Raw genomic sequence first — 19,641 nt, forward strand, 5'->3', positions numbered from 1 at the left:
AAACTAAACTATTACACTTTAAGAAAATGAAACATTACAAATAAACCAATAAAACTGATGATTAAACCAAAGCAAGAAGATGTAGAGGAGTGCAGATGAGTGACCCCCAAAATCAGGACAAGAAATCCATCGATAAAATGAAGCTGTCTGGCGACGACCACACCAAACGGAGGTGCCATATACACCTTGTAAAAAAAAAAAAGAATATTCCCCAAAACTGCAAATAAAAAAGGTCTAATGCAATAGACAGAAGAGGGATTTCAGAAACACAAGAAAACATTCATACATATTTTAAAATGTGGACATATTCCAGTGAGCTACTCTGAAAAGATTCTCCACCCACTGAACAGACATTGTTGTATGAGCCTTTAAGGAGTCTAGTCTACCCCACCCAGATGGAACCCCACCCCTTGTTCAACCTTTGACCTACAGACGAGACCTGGACATCGGTGCTCTTTATGAAAACTTGTTCAACCTCAATTTGACCTACAGACGAGACTTGGCCATCAGTGCTCGCTATGAATGAAGCCCAATTTGTGTGTCTCTAAGGTACGAAGACTATTACTCTACTATTACTAGCTGCAAATTTGACCTGGCCTTTCAAAACTCCATGCATGTAGACTACATCACAGAAAAGTTGAATGGACCAATGGTCGCTGGGACTGTGCTTATAGTTTCAGGCCCTTCCAGGGAGAACTATGAACAGTTTTTTCCTGCAGACTCATTCATCCACGTTGATGACTTCTCTGAACCAAAAGCATTGGCTTGAATACCTGCTTCAGTTGAATCAGAACGAGGACATGTACTGTATATGCGTTACTTTCCATGGAGGCTATACTTCAGAGCTACACCTCATCTTCTATCTACACACGATGAATGCACACAGCCTATCTGTGCTGCCTGTGACCAGAATAACGGATAACACCTTTACTGTGGTCCATGATCTTTTCTGGTGCTTCCATAAAAATGTTGAGGAGCACCAGTTGAATTAGATGTTAAGATCTCTAAGAGACTTATTGAATCATTGTTTCATTATTGTGAATCATTGTTTCAGTATTGATATTGTATCATTATTTTCTTTCATTTACAATTACATCACAAACAACTACTGAAGAATATAGCTTACTTGTTACCTGTAGCTATGTGTAGCACCATCCACAGCAGAGCTCCAACCATCCCTCAATGATGATGGCACAACCACCGAATCTTATTGCAGTTTGTGGCAAAACACTCAATCTATGCAGTATAATGGTTGCATACAAGAACATTCATTTAGTGAGATGGGAAAGGAGAAAAGGGGAAATTGTTGCTTTTATTTGAATTGCCAGACTTCATAAGCCAAGTATAGTATAAAAATCAACAGACATTTTACTGTATAGCTGACATTTATAAAATAACAGGTGGAACTGACCAGGCTACATCAATAAGTGTTGCTTCAGGGAAGTTGCACTTGTAAACATTTTTTGTCTGCAGCACTATTCGAGTAACCAAAAGGAATACTGATATGCAAGTGATATGGTGTCCACTACCGTACCGTACTTTGATTTAAAACATGTAAGTTTAAGCTTTAACATTCTGCTATTAAAGGATGTACAGCACAGATCTATGGCACTGGGAAGGCAAGTAGACCTGCTCTTATTATTTGACAAAAACACAACAGACAAGTGACTGCAGTCTCTTTTAGTGTACAAATGCAATTGAGCGATACAGGAGAGTCAACGTCTCAGTCACTTCGGCCCATCGCTATTACCCTCACTAAACACACAGTGGATAAGATGATATTAAATACATTCAATATTGCGGTCACACAACGATACGTACACAAACGGCTCAATACAGCAATTTGTGGTGGATTCTATGACAATATGGTTTCATGTGTTAGTTTAATATGACAGGCACCCAAAAGCAGATATGTTACAAAGCCTTCGCACCATGTCAAAATTAGTATATTGATAAACATACTGTACTGCCACCAATATTGAAATAGCACTGCATTGTAATCTTGTTTTCATTAACAAGAAATTAAATTGGTTTCTGCCTCCCATCGAGGCAATGAATAACACCATGGAATTGATGTCTTTTGAATCTTTATATCCTAATGTGAGCCAGTTACACCATCCACTGATTCACATTTTACCATCACTGTCTGCAGGGAAAGAGAACAATGTTAAAAAAAAGATAATGTGTACAGCAGATACTGTACATGGAGATGTCATATTCATGTATTCATAATTCAATTAATATTTATATTAATATTTTCCAATGAATTCACCATGCTTCGAAATGTTAATAACCACGTGTAAGGTATCATTCACCCTCAGTGGTAGACATACCATTGGATACATCATGGGTCTTTTGACTGGAGACCACGGCCGTGGGGCTTAACCCTAACGGGATGAGACAGACAATTAAGACAAACATCTTTATGTCACTTGACTTTACACACATTTTCAACAGAGCCATTTTAACGAACCTGAAGAATTCTCCTGAAAAAATAGGTCTCTCTATATGTGGTGAGTATGAATAGGTTCAGCCTGATGGGAACTACTCCCCATTGTGACCTATTCTCCAGTGATTTAGACCTCCAGTAATCTCCACATACAACTCTTCCACACAGGATTGCTAGCAGGTAACATGATTTACCATTGAATGACTTCAGTTGAAAATGGTTAAACATTACTTTTACATGCGTTTGATCGAAAGAAGACAGGATGTTATTTCAGATCCACTCCACTGTACTCCATTGTTAGTCCCTCTGGTATTGTAACAACAAACAATAGTGTACTCAAGTTAAATGGTAAATGGATGCTATGGGCATTGAAGGCACATCATGACAAAATAATGATCAGGACATTCTTTGGAAGCATGCCAACTTTTGTGAGGTTTTATCAATAGAGCTGCTATAACAGAAACATTGTGGTTTTTGAAGAATCACTCAATCTACAAAGTTCAAACTTGGTAATGCTTTTACTTGGCCATAGTTGCTAATAGCTTCTAGCTTCCAGCTCTCCCTTAACCTGTTAAGTCTGTCAAATCTTTGTGCCATTGTGAACAACACTGCTTAGACTGCTTGGACCCCGAGGACTGCTGTTTGTGGTTATCATTACATTCTTATATTAGAGAGTTCCACTGATGTAACCAGCTTGATTCTCATGGAAGTTATATGCCTGGGGGGCGACAGTGGTACAGGAGGTATAGAAGTCGTTTAGTAAGCAGAAGGTTGCTAGTTCGATTCCCTGTCGAAGCGTCCTTGAGCAAGACACTGAACCCCTAATTGCTCCTGATGTGCAGTGTGCCATCAGTGTAAATGTAAAATGTGTATACATTGTAAGTCGCACGTATGTAAGTCGCTTTGGATAAAAGCGTCTGCTAAATGACTAAATGTAAATGCCTGGGGCTATATCTGTGTACTGGGGAGGTACAGTTGATCTGACAGTAGTCTCTTCGGTGAGTTGCTGTATACCTGGATAGGGGTCATACTGTCCCGGCATGAGAGTGTAGCCCATGCCCAGGTGAGTGTGGTGGTGGCTGTGGAGGTGCTGCGAGTAGGGGACAGGCTCCCTCTCCTGCTCCAGGTCCCGCTCACGCTCAGGAGATCCTCTCTCACCAGGCTTCAGATGGGAGAAACACATCAAGGGAGATAAACAAGAGAAATGAACAAACTATACAGTATAACTTGAGACTCCATGCCAACAGTGCTATGCTTAGATATTAAAGTGGAAAGTGTGCAATAACTGTACACAGCTTCACTGCAGGGCGATCATACAGTGTTTTGTCAATGCTTTTGTTTGTTTACAGAGTTTTGGTCAATGATATATACTTAGACTTCGACCAATCCTAATGGAACGTGGGGTGCTTGTAGGCCCACATGGTTGATACAGAATAGAAGGTTTGTGTCCCTACGTGGGCATGTCCCATCGTGTCCCTAGCGCCCCCCTCAGGTGAGATGGCCTGAAAGCACTTTTTGCATCGCTAGCACATTTCTTGGACGCACGTCAAATTAATTACTATTCATTTATGGAGTCTTGCCACCTAGTGAATGATGTTGAGAGTAAAAACCTTGCTCTTTACTAGCCAATATCTTGTTATGTAAAGTTACAGCCTTCATGAAATTGCACCTGAACATATCATCATAATCCACATATGTATAAGTATATGAAATATGCATTTCTCCAAAAGTTCAAGTCTATGCATTTAGCCTAAATGCTATGACAACTTCCCAAACAAAACATTACAAACCTACCTACATGCAGTAATCAAACAAACTACCACAATAATCAACCACTCTGTCTACAGCAATCAGTATTAACACATCACTACCATACTAATCCACCACTCTGTCTACACACATCAGTATTAACACATCACTACCATACTAATCAACCACGGTCTACACACATCAGTATTAACACATCACTACCATACTAATCAACCACGGTCTACAGACATCAGTATTAACACATTATTTTAAGACTAAGACACATGTCCACTCAAACCCCCAAACCAGTAGGCTACCTGTTCATGCATTACATCTTAATACACATTTTATAACACTACAATCACACCACACATTTAAACCATAGCAACATATCACTGCAGCCCACACTGCCATGTCCTACTGTCACAATTACCCCACCACACTTTTCCATGCGAATTACCCCACTACACTTTGCCATGCGAATTACCCCACTACACTTTGCTCCAAAGTCATTACTGTCACATCTTCACTTATGCACTTTGCCATGGCTCTGACCACAGTGCAAATGCCCCCTGTGACAGAAGGACTACTCCTTTTGTCTTTAAATACTTACGTGACATTTACAAAATGTAAAACATTCAAACGGTCTTTCACCTGCTGAAGCATTCAACGTTGAACATTTAGCTTTCGGGCAGTTCGCACATTCAGTTCAACCCTGATGATCATTGCTTGAAACAATACTTAAACCTGTTATTGTTATAGTGTATACCCCTGTCCTGTTCTGAGGGTCAGCACTTGTAAGCCTATATGTAGCATTTCATTTACATTTAGTATTGCATTCTAATATATTTTTGCCTTCAACTAATAATCCTACATTTTATATATGCATTCATATTTTTCCAAACTTAATAATAAATGCCATGTACAGTTACACAATGAACCTCATATTCTTACTTATGTGTACATGTTAATTACAGAAAATGCTCAAATTTAGCACAAGAACACAAATCCCACTCATCTTCACTTTCACTGCACAAGTCTCAAGGCCACAGAATGTAACTGTCAGGTCCTGCTTCAAACCCTATCAGAAAACAGCTGCTACAGCCACAAAAAACATATTTCATAAATCTTCACTCCGATTAACAAACACAACAAACTGTTTAGTCTATTGTTGCCTCAAATGTAGACATTCAACATAACACTTTTATTGAAATTAAAAAAAGAATCTGATTTTATCCTTTAATTCTTGCTCATTCTCTCAATTGATGTGGCAGTCATATTATAAGCCGCTATTTGGTACGTTTAGTTTCAGCAGAGGACAGCTGTCTGTTTTCCTGGACTAATCAGGACGAGCTGCTTATGACTTTTACCTCTGCTGTCATCAATCCAACTGGTTGAATGATTCTGTTTGCAGCAGCACAGGACTGGTTGAATGATTCTGTTTGCAGCAGCACAAGACTGGTTGAATGATTCTGTTTGCAGCAGCACAGGACTGAAAGTTGTAAAAGTGCCGTGGGAGTACAGTGCATACACGCACGCAGTTGGCAAAATGTGAAATCAATCAGTGAAATGAATTATCAACCAAACAAAATGTAAGGACGTCAATAGAATGAGACATTCCTGCTTTTCATGGGGAAAGTGAACTAGTCTTCATTCAGCGCATCCTTGTGACTTTTGACAAAAATGGGAGTTAAACGTTGACTTGATGAGGACTCAACACTGACTCAGATTTCAGACACCTGGAAAACATACGTAATCACCCACACCTGTCACAGCCCTTACATATACCTCACACTCCCCTCACTCAGGTGTCTGGTATCGCACTTCAACGGATAAACAAACCTTGGATTTCCCGCGACCTGACTTTCATATGGATTACATTCGCTCCCGTCATAGTTTGTACCAGTTACGTTTATCGCTTTAGTTCCAGTTTTGCTTATAGTATTAGTTCTTGTGTAGTTAGTACCTTGCCGAGTGTGACTCGTGTTTTGTTTGCCGCAGCAGCGTTTTTCCTCAGTTCCCTCAGTTCCCAGCAGTGCTACGAGCCTGCGCCCCTCCGTGGGTTGTGACTGTTCATCGAGGATTAACCCCTCAGCATCTCCGTGTCTGCATCAGCATCTCCGTGTCTGCAACCTGTTGTCTGTCCTGTGTGTTCCTGGCTGTCTCTGTCTGCAATAAACTCTGTTTCCAAGTATTCCTATCTCGGAGTCTGTTCGTTCCGTGACACCTTTCGCCTCATCTGACTAGTGTACCTTCTTCCATGTTTTTAGAGTCTCCCAGATGCCTTTTTGGTGAACTCCAAACGTGTTTTCTTATTTTCTCTTTAAGCAGTGGCTTTTTTTCTGGCCCTGCTCTGTGGAGAGTACGGCTGTAAATGGGTCCTATGGTCAGATCCTCCACTCTCTGCTCTGGAGCTTCCCAGCTCCTTTAGGGTTCCCTTTGCCCTCTTTGCTTGATTTGGGAGTCTTGGTGGGTGGCCCTTTCTTGGCAGGTTTATTGTGGTGACATATTCTTTCCATTTTTGAATAATGGATTTAATAGTATTCCGTGGGATGTTTAAAGCTTTAGATATTTTTGTATAACCCAACCCTGTACTTCTCCAGAACTTTGTCCCTGACTTGTTTAGAGAGCTCCTTGGTCTTGTCTGGTGGTGCCCCCTGCTTAGTAGTGTTGCAGACTCTGGGGCTTTTCAGAACAGGTGAGATATAGTGAGATCATATGGCAGTTAGATTGCACACAGGTGAACTTGATACAACTAATTACCGTAAATCCTCAAATAAAGACCGGGATTCAATTAGAGGCCGGGCTTCAGATAGTAGCCGGGGGCGTGGTCAATACGGACAAATAAAGCCCGGGCCCCGACTACAGGCCGGGGGTAAAATAAGGTAGCCTATTTTACTGTAGCCTACCAGCATCAGTCCATCAGCACAAAGCAGACATCACAATTTAATTTAATGCATTTCATAAATACATGTTCTCCTCATGTTTAATGTTGTTGGCCAATTTCATGGGCTCTTTGCAATAAAAAAAGAAATGTTCCCACGTAGGCCAACTAGGCGAATATGTTATTGTTCATGAAGGCGCGTCTGACAATTTGTTATTGTTAAGCCTAAATGCACGTATCATAGCCTACTGTTGTTTATCTTTAACGTTTTAGTTGGCTAGGCTACTTTTTCCAGAAGGGATCATAAAGCAGTAGACTATAGCTCCAAGGCGAAAATTTGATTTGATCATCATTTGAAGAGAAGGTGTTGAAGTATGCTGAAGAACATTTGGGAGAAAAATCAGCAAAGCAGTTTGACATTGACCCGAGACGAATTCGATACTGGAAGAAGCAAAAGAATGAACTGAATGCAGCCAAAAAGACCAGAGCCCGACTAGCAGGTGGAGGTAGAAATAAAGTTAGCCTGGGTATGGAAACCAGCCTCGTCAAATTGATTTTTTCAGTCCGCGATAAGCATAATAGAGTGTCTAGAAAAATGATTAAAAACAAAGTTTTGGAAATCTTTTCCTCTGTGACTGACAGTGGAGACCATAACTTCGTGGCAAGCAGGGGCTGGTAAACGCGATACACTTTTTATTTGGCCGACTGGTATTTTTGACTTGCTTGACTGGTATTGTTGACTTGCTTGTGAGAACATTGGAAAAGATCTGCAATAAACGATGTCTCTTAAGACTGATACTATGGTTTATTACTGATTCATTTCTAAATGGTTAGCATACAGAAAGTTGATTATCCTATAGGCCTACTGGTTTCATTCTACCGTTACCCTACCGGTAAATAGTTGCAGGAAGTGTTGAACGCATATGCAATGAATGACATTAGCCTACTGTAATTATGCCCATTATTTGATTTAAATAATACAATTCTATAACAGAAGTTAAGTAAGAAATAAAGGTCTGCCCCTAATACAAGCCTGTCCCAAATAAAGGCCTGTGCGCTGTGCAGCCTAAGTAAATAAAAGACCCCGGCCACAATTTGAGGATTTACGGTATGTGATTTTGAAGGAACTTGGTAGCACCAGATCCTATTTAGGGGCTGCATAGCAAAGGGGGTGAATACATATGCACACACCACTTTTCAGATTTTATTTTATTTAAGTTTTTTTTGTTTTACTTCACCAATTTGGATTTGTTTTGTGTAGCTCCATGGCTTAAAATAATAAAGAAAACATTTCAAATAGAGGTTTGTAATGCAACAAAATAGGAAAAAATACCAAGGGGTGAATATGTTTACAAGGCTTCAATGTATTTGAATTGAGGGAAAATGTCCACCTGGTGACAACCTACCACAGGAGATTTTCCATGGTATGGCAAGTTATGGTGCAGCCTTAGCTCCAGGGGGCTGGAGTCGCTCTGAGGCCTAGTGTTGATGCTGCTGTTATTAGACTGGGACAGGTCGGACTCCTCTCTGCCCGCAGTCTTCCCGTACAGGGGGTAATGGAAACCTGATGGAGAAGAAACACATGCTGAAAATAACCCAAGGTTAAGAAGTGCATTCTCTACTCTCCCAGATGCAGTGGGTTACTGGGATGGTCACATTATTGCATTATGATCTCCAACAGACAGTCCATCAAAGCACTGACCTAGGTGGACTCAACACGGCATCTCAGCCAATTAGCATCACCTGATCAGGCCAGTCAGGTCTGCTCAAAGAATTGGTGAATTGGTGCACCATCAACACCCTTTATAAAAACAATAGGTAACCTGGCAAAAGCAACAAGGATCATACAACACTCATTGTGAGGCTTGATCCTACAGATTCCCATTCAAAAAATGTCCAGTGACTGCTTGGCCATCTGGAACGTGTAGATGTTTTTTGAGCCACTAGATCACCGTCTTGGTTCTTACTCCTGCTTCTCAACCCATACTATTTGCCACACATGCACCCTTCAATTCAAAATAAGCTCACGAATCACAGAACTACTAACCTTTATGAAATAAATGTAAATTCAATTGAAAGTACTATCAAATACTATCAACAACCTAAGACAAGACAACGACATTGACGTTGTTTTATTACCTGCATAGCTTGATACTAGTGCTGGGGACATGACCCTGTAGGCATGGTTACTGGGGTCGCACAGGTGCAGGTAAGGGTAGGAGTGCTGGTACTGGACATATGACTGTTGAGGGCTCAAAGCAGAGGTCCCAGATCCCTGAGTTGTTGTGTTCTTCAATTCCTCTGTCACTTCCCCTGACACGTCTTGATCATCAGTTTGATCATCAGTCTCCTCCTGGTCCTCCCCAGGAGCCTCTGGCCGCTTGTTTACCAGTTCTGCCCCCATCTTGCTGTCTGACTCGGGAGACACATCTGGATCTCTAGCCGTGGCTGAGTGGAGCTCTGCGGAGCCCTTGTGGATCTCCTGGTTCAGCAGACTGGTATATTTGGCAGTGTAAGGCCTGCCCCCCCAGCAGAGGGACTCACAATCCTGCATCAGGAGGAAAGACTACTATCAAACGTAGGGTATATTCTTTTCCTTTCTTTGTGGTTGGCGTATGAGACTCATTTGATGTGTTTCAAGTGTGGACACTAAACGTCCATTATTAGAGTTTTAAAAAAGATGCTTACATGATATGAACAAAATCCAATACAAACACACTTATGAGTCAGCAATGGGACTGATCAGATTACATGACAAAAAGCATGATGCTAATGATTTCAACATTTAGCATGGTAGATTCTCGTCACCACATTAATTATATTCCTCATATATTTCATGATTTGGCATGAATGTCACACTATCAACTAGAGAACACATTATGGCCACTTACATTAGCACATGATACATTTGAGTCCAATAGGATCTGTTCAGTCAAATCCTTGCCAGGTTTGAGCTCCTCAGACTCTAGTCTCTGGTCTTTCATCATTGTGATGAGCGTAGACTTCACCTGCTGCCTCTCCAACTCTAGGTAAGGGTGACCAACTTTGCTGCCACTGGTTTTGATTGAGTTGACCCCTTTAGATATAACGCCCAGCACTGGGATCTCCCTCAGATCCTCCTTCTGTGGCTCTCTGTGCTCCAGGTCCCGCCCAGCTGGAGTTCCCTTCTGTTTATTCTTCTGCATGTCCTCAGAACCTGTTTCAATAGGCGCTCTGCTGTGGGCAGCGGCTGACAAAGTTAGCAGCTTTTGGTCCACTTTGATACCTCGAGAATATTGTCCATAGTATAGTGACTGAGCCAATGCAGTCTGTGTCTCTGTCATAGCCATCTGAAGCTGCGATTGAGAGCTGGAGGTACATGGGTCCTTTTTCTTTGCATTGGTTGATTCTGTGATTTTAAACTCTTCTGTGGCCTCCTTTAAATCCTCCTTTTTAGTTTTTCCATCATATGCTGTGGAGACCTTCAGAAACGTGGAGGAGGAGTTGGTCTGCCCTGCATGCACATACCCCTGAAGACAGTAGGAGTCATACCCGTGGTAGAGGGGAGAGGACTGGGCTTCTTTCAGGGCACCAGAGGCAAGCCTGGCATTTGTACAGTGACCAGGGTTCGACTCCGTGGGAGCAGCGTTTACCTTCGACTTTGTGTTTAAGCGACCATCTGAACCACCATCATCAGCTGCATCTGATATGTCTGAATAAGCCGGGCTGTTGGTCTTGCTGGTGGTGCCTTCACCATTGGCCAGAGTGCTGGAGTCAAGTCTAGAGCAACCTCCAATTGAGGGACTGGGGGCATTGTCAGTGAAAGTGTACACTTTGTCTGCCTCAGCTCTTATGCTCGCCATTCGGCTCTCCTGAGTTTCACTCGGACCGCTGCAGGCCTCCTGCTTACTCAGATGTTCCTTCAAAAGGCTGATGGAAAAGTCCTTTCCCATTGCTTTAGGGTCGTCCATCTTTACATGTACATTTTCAGACTTTGTACTCCTGATGTCCTTGCAATGTCTGTCTTTTAGTCTTTGTTTATCTTTTCTTTTACCGTCTTTACCGCAAGAGACCAGGGTTGAACTTGGCAAATTAGACTGCACAATCATATCCAGTTTTGGTTTGATGGGTTTTAGAGCAAGGCTCTTGGCTTTTGTGAGAGCAACAGTGGGTGATGAGTGATGACAGACGGTCTCAGTACTGCTTGCAGAGAATGTTGTTGTAGGAATGGCAATAAGCTTTGGTGGAGCAGGAGGTGTCACAATAAACCTACCAGCTCGAGCCTTCGATGAGCATTTGTCTGTTCTTCCCATTTCTTTCCTACTCTGGTCATCTACCTCATGCTTGTCAATCACATCCTCGGCCTCCAACTTTGGCATTTCCACTGAGGAGCTGCGATCTGCAATGAGACAATTCTCCAAAACCACCGTCATGTTGGAAATGATTGGTAGGTTACTCAAGTCGTCAGCGCATCCTTCTTTGGTCACTGCGTGCCTTCGTGATTTAGAAGCCATTATGAGTCCTGGGTCATTATTCAGCATCAGCTTTCTGCTCTTTGAGGGTCCCAGCACTCCAAGCTTGGGTGGAGAGTTTGCTTTCTTTGAGGAAGAGGGGGCGGTCTCAGTGCAGCTGAAGGCCAGGTTTCTCAGGGGGCCCTCCTCCTCATCAGTGAGTCGATCCTCATTTTCCACCTCAAAGTCCTGCTTCCTATCAGTGTCCAAGTGCGCGTGTGACTGATGGTACCGCAAGCCATTGATGTGCTTGTACTTCTTGTTGCAGTTTGGGTGCGGGCAATCAATAAGCATGGGCGAGGGGCATGCTTGGTCAAGGAATACCGGATCAGACTTTCCCTGGGGCGTGGAGGGTGCACTCCGGGATTTGGCTCGTATCCGTTTCCCATTCTTAATGTCTTCGGTGACTAGTGTCAGGTCCAGGTCCGCGGGAGCTTTGATCTTCCTCTTCCCTTGTGACAGCGGACCAGCCTTGAGCTCCTCCTCAGTGTAATACGGAGGCGTCCTGCAGTTGCTCAGCAAGTTAAGGCTGGCTCTGCGTCCTTTGCTGCTTATTCCGACTCCGCGTCTCTTGTGGGGTAGCGCTCGGACTTTAGGAAGCACCGGCTCCACTATGGCCTGGTCAGGGATAGCCAGTCGCATGCGTTTGCTGCGACCACGTCCTCCTGTCTCAGCATCAGTGCTTGGTGAGTCACAGAATCTTAAAAATGAAAGCAGGCAGAAATTATGATTGTATTTTATTGACAAAATATGCAGCACAGTTGTTTTTTTTTGCATTTACTGGGCAGCTTGCAGGAACTTGTAAGTTACTGAATGATTGGCTTTTTTCTTGCTCATTCAAGTCCTGATGGTAGCACAATTTTCACTGAGTGGCAGTCAGTAATAACATCAAAACAGTCGCTGTTATCAATGCAGTCATCACACAACATTCACTCTTTAAAAGACTTACCTTGGTGGTGCCCAGTCATGTTTGGTACAGTCCAGAAGTGTTCCTACATATGTCCTCTTCCTCCATGTCACATTAACTACAAGTACACCTAGAATTAAAATAGAAATTAACTACAAGTACCCCTAGAATTAAAAAAGAAATTAACCACAAGTACACCTAGAATTAAAATAGAAATTAACTACAAGTACCCCTAGAATTAAAAAAGAAATTAACCACAAGTACACCTAGAATTAAAAAAGAAATTAACTACAAGTACCCCTAGAATTAAAATAGAAATTAACTACAAGTACCCCTAGAATTAAAATAGAAATTAACCACAAGTACCCCTAGAATTAAAATAGAAATTAACTACAAGTACATCTAGAATTCAAATAGAAATTAACTACAAGCACATCTAGAATTAAAATTGAAATTACAGGCAGCCACAGCAGTGCATGTGATCTAATACTTTTAGTGATCTTCCAACATGATCATATTTCTTATAACAAAAGTATTTACAGCAATCATTACAAATAATATTCAAAAAACATCACCTGCCTCACTATAAAAAAACATGCTTTTATTGTACAAGTCATCAATGATATCTACTGAGGAAAAAGAACAGAATAATTCTTAAAAGTTAGTAAGTTTCTTTGTGCCATGTTGATGGCAGAAATTAAACTCATAACAGACTGTACAGCTGTCAATTGGGCCACATTTCACCAGGTCAAAAATTCAAGACCCCCAGTCTGATATACTCCCAACACCAGCTTACAAGGACCAGGGTCTTTATCTTCTTGTTTCTGTTGTTCATATTGGATTTACTGTATTGTGTAAGGACTATGGTATGTATAACTGGGATATTATTTATGTTTAAATTATCAGTAAAAGCCAATACAACTATCAGATCTGTCTGCTGGATATTGCCACAGTGTACATGAAGGAAACAACCAATTCTTTCAGTTACAATGTACACAGATTGTTGACAGATTGTTCACTGTATACTGATTGTTGACAGATTGTTTGTACCATAATCTCCACACAGTTGGATAGACTTTCCTCCGTGTATGCATATGGTGAGTAATAAAATGGTGGTTAGCAATTACCATGTGCTTAATTAATATGCATCCAGTGTCTCTGCCTCCCTGAAACGGCAGAGTGGATGATCCCTCGATACGGCTACAATTAGACTATTAGCTTTAAACCGTTCTTTCCAAAGTATTGTTTCACTTTCATAGCATATATAAGAGGCACCTTATACAACAGAATGTAAGAGTAACTAAAACTATTTGCCCTTGTAAAACAAGGCTTACACCCATACCAAAAAACAGTTGCAGTATCTGCATCTGCACTGACCACAGTTCTCAGATACAACAGAAAACAGACCATCACTAGGAAAGAGTTGACAATTCATAAACAAAATGTTTGGATGAATTCAGTGCTACCGGACCACGCATAATAAAGCCATATCCTTAGCGTTACACAGAAGAATGCCACAGGAAGCCAACATATCTCATATCTTCAACATAGAGAAACCAGCCATGTAACCCACGCCCAGCAATGTAGCCTTTGTAGACCTATGACCAGCTGTTTTAGTCCTATCAGTATCACTGGATAGAACTGCTGTGGGAGGTATCTTTCTGTAATGAAGTGAATCTAGCCGTATCTTCAGTTTGGTCACAATCCACAGAGCTGAATCCGGAATCAGGACCACGGACAGCATCATTATGCGATATTCCAGACAGCTACTGATGGAGATAATTTGCAAACACTGTTAATGACTTAAGAATATAATAATCAAGTGCCTTGTATTATTAATTACCTTATATGAATCATGTACTTATGTAAGCAGGAACATGGCTTTTCTGTGTTTCTGCGTGTGTGTAACTTAGAATATTAGGTGCCACTTAGTCTGCATATGTACAAGAGCATGTTTAGACCAGAAGTGATAAGAAGGGACGAACTGTGCTTCTTCCAATCTTGTGCAAAACTTCCATCCTTGCCTCGGACATCAGAAATCCACCACGTGGTTTTCCCTGCTGAACGCTCAACTTCTGTCTATATAAACCTTGTGCGATGTGTTTATCATTGCTACACTTTCAGCCTTGTGCTGGGAGTGAGCCCGATTGCAAGAGGCCTATACAGTCATCATGGATGTTTGCACCACAGCTACTGCATTTAGTAAGCTTCAACTGTACAGTAAAGAGGGCATGCTGACCTGAAAGACACTGCAAACTGCATTGATTATTGAGACCTATTATTAAGTTAAAAAAAGAGGGGTAACTACAGCGTGAATTATGCCATTATAATGTACTGTATAAAAGCTCCATTATAATGTACTGTATAAAAGCTCCATTATAATGTACTGTATAAAAGCTCCATTATAATGTACTGTATAAAAGCTCCATTCAGTAACTTGACTTGAACTGAAATCTTGACTTCTGGTATTAGTATTTTTTGATTGTGATTATGACTGAATAGGTTACCAGATATATTTTCATGAATGTAAAGTTATTGCTTGAATGGGGTATCCTATACAGCACTTTGTGTTGTGCTCTAGAGTCTAGACCACACCACTGAAGGAAATGTGGGAGGTAATGAATCAGAGGTGCTCACTATCAGCTCTCTATCATAAGCTGGACCAGCAACCCGACTGTGTCAGCAGCACACAGTGCAAAGGGATTGTGTTGGACACCACTCACTTACAGCTGACATGGCTGTATTTATCACAGTGAAGTCCTAGAACTTCTGTACAGTACAAAAGTCATGAATTGTTTGACACGGGATCATACACTGACCTAAGTCTTTGGGCTGGGACTAACATTCAAAAATAAGGACCAAACATTGTTTGTCAGGTTTAAACACTGTAACAATTTCAGCTTCTAAACAGCGCTTCTAGTCAGGAGGAGAAATATAAAGCTCACCCTCCTCTGTCTCGTGCCACACGATGCCCTCCAGGTTGACGCTGGTGCCTGGCTGACAGGGCCCCATGTGTGCTGCATCGCTGGCCTGCTCAGGCTCCTGAGTACTGGTTCCAACCGAGCGCGTCCGCACCTGCAACTGCACAGAGCGAAGGGTAAATAAACAGCTAAATAAGGTCAACAATAGAATGACCTGATGGCATAGGCTACGTATCAGGTTTAAAGTTGTTTTTAGAGAGGATAGAAGTCCAAACGGAACGTGCCAGGAGCAGCACAATCATCATCATGTTTTGATGCGATCAATGAATAAAATAAACACCTTACTTTTGCATATTTAACCTACTTGGGTCTGTGTCAATCTGTCTCTAGAATGTTTCATTAACTGCAATAAACAATTTGAGCATTAGTATTTCTCATTCTTTCTTTCACCTTTCTTTATATCCTAGCATTGTTATCCTACCACATGACAAAATAATATTTTTCCGTTAAATAATTAATACAATGTTGGCCAACTCACTGACAAATCACTCAGAAGTGACTCTTTTGGACACTGACATCCATCAGCTGCTAGTGTTTAGTTCCATGCATGATAATTCAATTGCTCTTATGTGCCTGTCCTATCTTACAGTATGCCAGGTGATGTAAGGTTATACAACTTTTTTCAAATGAATAACACTGACTCCTTCTGATTGTTATATGTTTTTCTTTTTTAGTAAATACCACCAGCACGTGAATGTCACCGATGAAGGTTTTACAGTGTTTTTAGAGTACTCAACATATCATGTGAAGTATGTATGTATGTATGTATGTATGTATGTATGTATGTATGTATGTAAGTATGTATGTATGTATGTATGTATGTATGTATGTATGTATGTATGTATGTATGTATGCCATTTTATGTAGGATATGTTAGTGGTGATGCATCATTCTATTATCTGGCCTAAAGAATGACATTTAGACATATTACATGTCATAGCATAAATCCTAATAATGTTGCTCAAGTCATGTGCTGTTTGTTCCCTGCTTGGTTAAACACCTTCAAATAAACAATGACAACACTTCCTGGGAATAAAGTCATTTCCAAGCCAATTAAGGCAGCTTTCACAAACATTGCTTCGGTGTACGCAGTACCACATATTTTGTCTTTGAGAAAACATTTCCACACAACAGCCAGATCATATTTAATGATGCTCAGTTAATAATGACATTTAAAACTACAGATGAAAAGATGGCTTCTTGGCAGCACACCTCTCGATCCCTCTGTCTTGTTTTTATTTGTTTCTCTTGGCCTTCGCCTATATTCATTCATATAAACATTAACTTCGAAAATCCAAAAGATAAAAAAGAGGCGGTGCAAAAGCACAAAATAACATATCAATGGATCAAACCTAAGGAGTAAAAGGCTTAAGAAAAATGAATGAGGGCAAGGAAGTGGAGTTGCTACCAGCCATCACCCCCACACCAATAAAACAGTTAATAACATTTGACTACAACCTGGAGACAAGACCACACAATGATGCCATTGTCACAGGAAGAGTAGTCTCATGGAAACAGCAGCCATAGACCTGCAGTAGGAGCAGCAGGAGTACTATTTGACAATGGAGGAAGGAACAATTAGGCCTACAATCCATGTTTTTGACTGCACATAGATAAGATAAATGCAACATGTCAGTCTACATGGATCTTGTCACATTAACAGCCTCAGTAAACTTCAACGTGAAAGGCTTTGACAGTATTTTTTCTCCCACGACATAGTGTAGAACAGTCTGTTTTTACTAGATTGTATGTTTATGCAAGCAGTGGGATCCCACTTAGTTTGACAATAGATATTATATTTGGCGCAAAAAGTCAACGTTTCAAAACAGAAATATATTTTTGGTACTCATTACCATGTTGGTTGAAAATAGATCTGTTCTAAACCATGTTTTGACAACATGACGGAGAGGGAATTTTCGGACACCTTTGTAAGGGTCTCTCTGGCCTACTCCACCCGACCACTTAAGCTCTCGCCACGATGCTTTTCTTCCTTTATTGGAGGTATTTTCATAGATGACATGGTAATTCACGCTGACACACCTCCATTGCGAAATCGAGGTATCCACAAATCCAGCGACCAGCTGACATTTTTGACAAATGATATGTGAAAAAGATAATCTCTCTACACGCACACACTTAATAATATAAGGAGTATTTGCAAACGTTCTTCGGTCTCCGTCTTACCGTTTTCTGTGTCCTCGCCGGTGCGTCAATTTCCTCGATCTTGTTCACAACAATAGCGCTGCCCATTATCCGAGCGCCCACTCCCCCTGTGCTGTCTCCCATTTCGCTGTCTTCACAATGACATGGATTCTCCTCACCTTCGACAGCGCAGTCATTCTCAGACGCACGCACCCCGGTAAAACCAAGGCTTGCCAGTGCATCACTTTGCTTTTCCTTTCTCGTCCGAACAGCATCCCTCTCTCTTTTCAAAGTCCTGCTATGGTTTTTACCCCTTTTCTCCTCTTTGCCTTTGGCGCAAGAAATGGTTACATCACTTGTGTTTAGCTTGCTGTTCTCCTGGTCCGCTGCCGAATTCATTTCAGTAGCCTCTCTGAGGCGTCCTTGACTTTCCTGTCGTTTACCGATGCATACTTTAGGAATTCCGTACACCGTGTCAAGTGATAAAATGTTATCCTTCACGTTCGAAGAATTGCTCTTTTTTACTTTAAATTTCTTCGACTCCTTGCATGCATTTCCCCGGGATACAGAAGGCGGCTGTGCGGATGGATTCGTAAGGCCATCCAATACTGTGGTCGCACAACTGAAGGCTAAATCCTCACACCGTTTTACGTTGCTTTTTATATTCAAAACGCGATTCATCTCCAACTTGCGTCGATCTTTCTCCAGATCAGCATCCAAATTATAAATCAGATTGCCAAGACCAATCTCCCAGTCATCGCCACTGTCGTAGGTGTCGGCTCCGCTTGCCTTAATACTCTCGTCAACTGATGAAATGACTGACATTCTCGAGATAGGATTTCTGACAGAAAAACGGTGATGAATCCTAAATCAAGTGGGAGGGCGAGAATTAATGAGGTCCAATTGCACCTGGCAAGTGGAACACTATTTTTGGCTATTTGCTGTATGATTATCCTAAAATTAAAGCCTTAGGGAAAAGCAGGCGCAATCTGAAGGTTTATTTGTTTAGTCACGATTTGGGCCTATTTAAATGTCTTCATCTGTTTAGTCAAGATGTTATTTCACACTAGGATTAGATTTGCTCTTGAATCTGTCATCTGTATATTAACAACGGAAATTCTTCACATAAGTAACAACTTGATTAAATAACTTTATGTCCTCTATTTCTGTTTGTCAGACACTGTGATTTCCTCTGCTTGTTGAACAATGAGCTCGTGGAGTAATGAAAGCAAAATCAATGTCCTGATCCCTCTTGTTCTCTCTACACATACGGTCATGGTATACAGGTTTCAGTAACATGTTCTGAAACACTCATTTATTGCATTTGACTTAGAGACAAGTGTCCTTTTTAGTTTCTTTGTATGTAGTCTTATGTAAAAGATACACAAGAAGGTTGGCGATCTCAGGAACATTTACTCAAACCAAACTCACCAATCCTCACATAACCTGTCTAATAGTTTCAATTTGTGATCCAATGAAGACATGGACATGGCAGCCGTTTTCTATGCTGCAAAAGACCTTGTATGATAGTTAAATATAGTTCACATAGATTATGTGTTCAACTACTTAGAGAATAATAATAATAATGATACAAATAATACCATCACGAGAAATCACTGAAACCTGTCTGAGCTAAATGTATTTAAGTTTCCATTTACAACCAAGTAAAAGATTAAAAAAGAAAAACATCCCCATTAATGTGACAGCCACCCTAAGAAATCATGCATCAGCATCACATTGTTTTTAACCAAACAACCAAGGCAGAAACTCTTCAATTTCATCACAGTGTCATCTCCTCCAGCAGCCTACACTCTCTCCCCTCCCCTCCCCTCCCCACCCCATAGTGCTCTCTTTGACTTCTCTTGTATCTCTTTCTCCCTTTGGCACTGATAGTCATCCACTTAACCATCAGAGTGACCCTACCGGCACTCTCCAGCAGAGGGAGACTGCATCCTCTACACACGGCATACAGCCTTCAACACCCACACACTCACCGGGCTGGAGACTCTGCTTGGAAAAGCACATGGTAGTCAAAGGCA

General features: G+C 41.3%; 1 protein-coding gene across 3 annotated transcripts; it reads right to left on the bottom strand.

Moving 5' to 3' along the window:
* Nucleotides 1-1,293: 1,293 nt before the first annotated feature.
* On the bottom strand, nucleotides 1,294-18,567 carry znf608 (zinc finger protein 608). 3 transcript variants are annotated; one of them, XM_031570113.1, is made up of 9 exons: nucleotides 17,645-18,567; nucleotides 15,425-15,560; nucleotides 12,522-12,609; nucleotides 9,974-12,272; nucleotides 9,222-9,630; nucleotides 8,489-8,646; nucleotides 3,464-3,611; nucleotides 2,334-2,387; nucleotides 1,294-2,146 (listed from the first exon to the last, which is right to left on the bottom strand). In XM_031570113.1, exons 1-9 carry the CDS (start codon nucleotides 18,425-18,427, stop codon nucleotides 2,127-2,129), a joined length of 4,095 nt encoding a protein of 1,364 aa, XP_031425973.1. In that variant the 5' UTR covers nucleotides 18,428-18,567; the 3' UTR covers nucleotides 1,294-2,126. The 3 variants fall into 3 exon arrangements, with proteins under 3 accessions (XP_031425973.1, XP_031425972.1, XP_031425971.1); XM_031570112.1 differs by having other exon boundaries at nucleotides 1,294-2,387; XM_031570111.2 differs by lacking the exons at nucleotides 1,294-2,146; nucleotides 2,334-2,387 and having other exon boundaries at nucleotides 3,325-3,611.
* Nucleotides 18,568-19,641: the final 1,074 nt, after the last annotated feature.

The sequence above is a fragment of the Clupea harengus genome, chromosome 7 (genome assembly GCF_900700415.2).
Source record: "Clupea harengus chromosome 7, Ch_v2.0.2, whole genome shotgun sequence".
NCBI classification, from domain to species: Eukaryota; Metazoa; Chordata; class Actinopteri; order Clupeiformes; family Clupeidae; genus Clupea; species Clupea harengus.